The sequence below is a fragment of the Phaethon lepturus genome, unplaced genomic scaffold, assembly GCF_000687285.1.
Source record: "Phaethon lepturus isolate BGI_N335 unplaced genomic scaffold, ASM68728v1 scaffold25364, whole genome shotgun sequence".
NCBI lineage: Eukaryota > Metazoa > Chordata > Aves > Phaethontiformes > Phaethontidae > Phaethon > Phaethon lepturus.
Genome location: NW_010533019.1, coordinates 8,460 through 13,550, shown reverse-complemented (window position 1 = coordinate 13,550; position 5,091 = coordinate 8,460). Strand labels below are relative to the sequence as shown.

The 5,091-nt window shown below is 55.4% G+C and overlaps 1 protein-coding gene across 1 annotated transcript in view; it reads left to right on the top strand.

Moving 5' to 3' along the window:
• The window catches only part of PLP1 (proteolipid protein 1), a gene marked incomplete at its 5' end in the record, with an annotated part of 2,867 nt that extends 856 nt beyond the window's left edge, over nucleotides 1-2,011 (top strand). Inside the window, 4 exons of the mRNA XM_010285054.1 lie at nucleotides 227-395; nucleotides 610-683; nucleotides 795-860; nucleotides 1,323-2,011. Of these exons, the coding sequence (XP_010283356.1) occupies nucleotides 227-395; nucleotides 610-683; nucleotides 795-860; nucleotides 1,323-1,394 (381 nt within the window). The remainder of the gene's footprint in view (nucleotides 1-226; nucleotides 396-609; nucleotides 684-794; nucleotides 861-1,322) is intronic.
• Between the last annotated feature and the right edge of the window lie 3,080 nt (nucleotides 2,012-5,091).

Here is a 5,091-nt window from a genome sequence, read left to right as displayed (position 1 = left end):
GCTGGCCCCATAAGCCACAGAGGCGTCCGGCTCGGGCTGCTGCTCCATGCTGACTGCTTGGGGACACACTGGGTTTGGCGGGCAGTGCGGAGCCAGATGCAGGCAGCATCTCAGTCCCCTGCCTGCCACGCGTCCTCTCCTGCCTGGGGACCCTTGCACTCCCCTGAGCGTGTCCCTGGCCGCTCAGTAACCATGGCTCTGCCCCGGCTTGTCCTGCCCCTTGCAGTTTGTGGGCATTACCTACGTCCTGACCATCATCTGGCTCCTGGTCTTCGCCTGCTCTGCGGTGCCCGTCTACATCTACTTTAACACTTGGACTACCTGCCAGTCCATTGCCAACCCCAGCAAGACCTCGGCCAGCATTGGTACCCTGTGTGCAGATGCCAGGATGTACGGTGAGTGCCAGGTTTGCTGCCCAGGAGCCAGGGCCCAGGGTGGAGCGGGGATGGAGGAGAGGGTCCAGGCAGACAAGGCTAAGATAAAGCAGAGGCAAGTGCTGAAGAGCCCCAAAATGCCAGGGTGTGCGTGACACTTGTGGCTGCAGGACACTGAGCAAGGTGGCTGGCTGGTGGCCATGCTGAGCTCACCCGGCTCCCGGTATCTCACCAGGCATCCTGCCCTGGAATGCTTTCCCTGGCAAGGTGTGCGGCTCCAACCTGCTCTCCATCTGCAAGACCAGCGAGGTGAGCACCTCCCGTCACCCCACGTGCACTCCTCTCAGTGGGTGGCCTCAGCACTGACCTCCCCAGCTGGCACGCAGGACCCCGGGAACTCACCTCTCTCTTCCCTTGCAGTTCCAGATGACTTTCCATCTCTTCATTGCGGCCTTCGTGGGGGCAGCCGCCACCCTGGTCTCACTGGTGAGTTGGTCTTCCCCCTGCCAGCTGATCTCCTCCACCTGGTGAGGATGTGGGGGCAGAGGACAACAGAGGTGATGGGCCTGGATGTGACAGAGCCCGTGCTTGTGTCATTTTGTGGCACATAAGTGCAGATGGTGAGTTCAGGCCATAAGAAGGTAGAGGTGGCTGCTGGAGGGGATCTGGAGAGGCTTTAGGAGACCACCAGGTCTGCTGCCTGTGCACAGAGTCCCCTGCCTTTCCTTGGCTCTCCTCTTGCTTTACGCCAGCGACAAGACACTGCGGTGTCCTGCCGGTGCAGCGGTGCCATGGGGCTCCATGCAGCAATTGCCCTGTTGGGGTGCTGGGCTCAGGGATGCCACCTCTGGTGTATCCTGGTGAGGAGTCCCACCTCACTTGCCCTCCCTGCCTGCAGGAGCTTCGTTTCTCCTCCTCCCCCCTCACTCACTCTCTTCCCACCCACAGCTCACCTTCATGATCGCCGCCACATACAACTTTGCTGTCCTCAAGCTGATGGGCCGAGGCACCAAGTTCTAGCCCACGCGGTGGAGACCAGCCAGACCAAATGCCCTTCTTTTCTCTAACCCCAAGGCTTTAACACTGCAGCCACCTGACACCAGGTCTCCTGCGTTAACTCTGTCTTCACCGCTGACTCCCCTCCTCTTCCTCCCTCGCATCCATCGTGCTGAGCGTGACCAGGAAGGAGAGCTTCCCACCAACGGACACCTCTTCATGCACTTTTCTCTCTCTGCTCATCTGTAACCGGTTCACTCTAGGGCCAAGCCTGTTAAAACCAGACAGAGAAGAGGAGGGACTGACTTACATCAGTTGTCCTGATGTTGCCTAGGGATGAGCAAAGGCCTTCATGCTTCTGGGAGGAGAAATCCATATAGGTTGCTCCATTAGTAGCAAAAGGATACCCAGAGAGAAAAGGAAGTTGGCCCAGTCCTGGTACCATTGCTAGAGACTCTCCTGGAGCTGTCTGCTGTCACCACCCATGGATGGAGAATAAGAGAAGGATTTTTTTTTTTCTCCTTAGCAAGGAAAGATGAATTTACCCCAAATTGCCTGCTGCAGCCAAGGCAAAGGGAGTTTAGGGCAAGGATCTTCCCACTGTGGAGAAGAGAGCACTGACCCCAATGCTGATAAAGCCCTAACCCAGCTGCCCCTATTAAAGCCTTATTAAAGGAGTTTGGTGTCTCTGTAGACAAGGGGGACACTCAGCTTTACACTCCAGGCAGCAGAGAGGTGGCAGATAGGTTTGATCAAGAGGGGACATCCCTGTGCTGTGCCCCGGGAGCGTAAAGCCAGAGTTGTGCCTCCGTAGGTAGGTGATGACCCTTTGGACTGCACACCTTCGCCTGCCCTGCCCTGCAAGCGCTGCGCTCGCCGCATGCTCTCGTGCCTTCACAATGGTGCTCTTCTCTGGGGTGACATCTGCTTCTCTAACCTCCGCTGTGTCGGAGAGCTTGATTTGTTTTTCACTTTCTCTCATTCTGTCCCCCTCTTCCCCTCACTTTTTTTCCCCCGTGTTTCCTGCAAGTCAGGACGACTGTCTTGTGTCTGCCAGGGTGGGAGGGACTGGCAGCATCTCGCTTCCAGCTGAAGCCCTTAAAGGAGTTGAGGAGGGAAGGAAAGGCAGCGGTGTGGGGGTCACAGGGCAGAAACATGCCCATATCTGCAAACCAGACCCTTTCTGGTGCCAGTTCAGTGTTTTCCCATGGAGGGGTGCAGCGGGGTGAGGGGTTTGGTGGTTACCTCTCCCCCATGATGGCTCTCCACAGCAGCTGGAGGAAAGCTCTCTGGCTGGGTAGTATGGGTCCAGCCAGACCCACCAAAACGTTGTTTCTAGTACTCCCCACCAACTGGTGTTTTGTTTTACTCTTCTGTGCCTCTCCTTAATGCTAATCTTTGTGTTTATTTATTGGAGAAACTACTTTCAGTGGCAGACTGTAGCTCCATCTTCCATAGTTTTTTTTTTTGTCTGTATGATCATAATCTTTCTTTTAAGTGCTGGTTTCAGCAGGGGCAAGGATAAAGGAGCAGATCTGCAGAGCAGAGCGTTCGAAGGATCCTTGCTGCCGGGAACACTGAAATAAGTTGTCCAGGCTACCAACGCACACGGGCTGGGGAGGGGGGAGATGCCAGGAGGGACGGCAGGGTGGGGAGAAACCAGTCAAGATCGGGAAATTCACATTGATGCTATCTCTCTTGGGGGTTTGCTGGGGTTTTTTTGGTACCCATTTAACAAAAAATAACCAGGTCCTCCTTCCCACCCTTTTCCTCAGACCCCAAACACACACACACGCACACACACGTGCACACACACACACAAAAAAAGAGAGTTAATCAACTGAAAGTGTTTCCTTCATTTCTGATCTAGAATTTCAACTTGTTAACAAGCAATAAAAAGGAGCAAGTTTTTAGAGACTTATCTTACAAAATGTATTTTATAAAAATTAAAGAAAATAAATTAAAATTAAGAACAATTGTGAACAAGATATATATCTGTCTGTCCATTTGTTGCTCTGGCTTTCCTACTCCCCCACCCCCAGCCAGAAAAAAAGCATGGAAGGGGAGGCTGCAGAGGAGAAGGTCCCAGAGGAGCAGCACTCACCAGTCCCATTTGTGCAGTGTGGGCCAGCAGCCCCTGCAGGACTCTGCCCACCCTTCCTTCCCACCCCAGCCATGAGATTCATAACCCTGACTCCAAAATCTTTGTTCCCAGCTAGGGAGCCCTTAAAATCTCTCTTTCTCCTCCAGCAACCCAGAGGAAAGTTGGGGTCTTTTAAGAGTCACTTGCCACAGGTGATGTGCTGCTGTCCTTTAATACTCAGCCCACACTGTGACAGCCTCTGCCACGTCTCCTAATGTAGCACCTACAGCACGACCACGGCAAAACTAATCGCTGCCTTGCATCAGGCAATGCACATGGTAGAAGCACGTCCAGAGCCACACAGGATGCACAATTCTCTCACAGAGAGCCCTGTGTGAAACAGGATGGTCTTGTTTAGGCATGAGGGCGGACTTGACTGTCGCAGGGCCCTACATGTGCTCTGTGGGTGGCTGCGTGCCGTTTGCCACAGAGTCGTTGACAGTTTGCACAGTGCTGGTGCACGGGGAGGTCATCGGACGGTGTTTTTCTGCCCCTGATCAGACAAACACTGCCCTTAGATACACATTTCCACAGCAGCTACTAAAGAACTATTGATTCAAATGTTGCTTCTCTTGGAAATTCTCCCCAGGATCCGTGCCTGGGAGCCTCTGGGGAACCAGGCCACAGAGGGATGCTCCCACCCCACTGCTTAAACCCTAGCACCTCTCCCATTTGCAGCAGATCTTCCCAAGACCCAGGTCTTTAAGGCACAACTATGTGCCTGTGAGCGGCAGGGTGGGCGGAGAGCCAGCAGGCTGTTACCGTCCGGGGCCAGGACACTCACTGCTCTTCCTACACAGGACTTTAGCCCAAATCCCACTGTCCCCTCTCTCCTCCAGCTTCAGCCCCCTCCAGGCAGGCAGCAAGGCTTCCCATGCAGCCTGGCATGGGGAGGTTTAGCTCAGGCACTGCTGCTGCCCCAGCTCAGTGCACAGCTGTGCCTGCACACCAGCCTTGCCCAAGCTCACAGAAACCCATGGGGCTGCAGCCAGCATCAATGGGGACCTTTGTTCCCTGCGTTCCCAACGCCATCACCCTCCTCTCCCTGTGCTGAAAGGGCCCTGTGTGTGCGTGATCAGCCGCTGGGCAGGAGTGAGCCAGAGAACAAAACACCATCTCTTTCCCCTGGCAGAGATTGGTGCCCCCCAGCCGGGGTGAGGGCTGGGGACAGCAGCCTGAGGTAGCGTGCAAAGGTGGCCAGCGTGGCTAGGACGCCAGGCAAGTCTGAGGGCCACACATGTAGCCTCTTGCCAGGTGTGCCCTTGGCTGTGTCCTGCTGCCACCCCACCTGGGAATATGGGACCTGCCCTCACAGCTCCTTCCCTGGGCACCCAGTGCCCTCCAGGAACTGGTGGAGAAAAGACAGGGAACAAACCCTGCCTGGTACCAAACCACATCCCCATACACCAGCCCATCGCGAGAGTCCCAAGGAGGGGAGCGGGTGCAACCACACACTTTCCCCGTCTAGCAGCTGAAGCGCAGCTGCAGTTTGCTCCCACAAAGGTCGGACCAGAGAAAGGGACCCTGGAGAAGGCTGAGGAGAGGGGAGGGATGGCAGCACCCCAGGGTGCTCGTGTA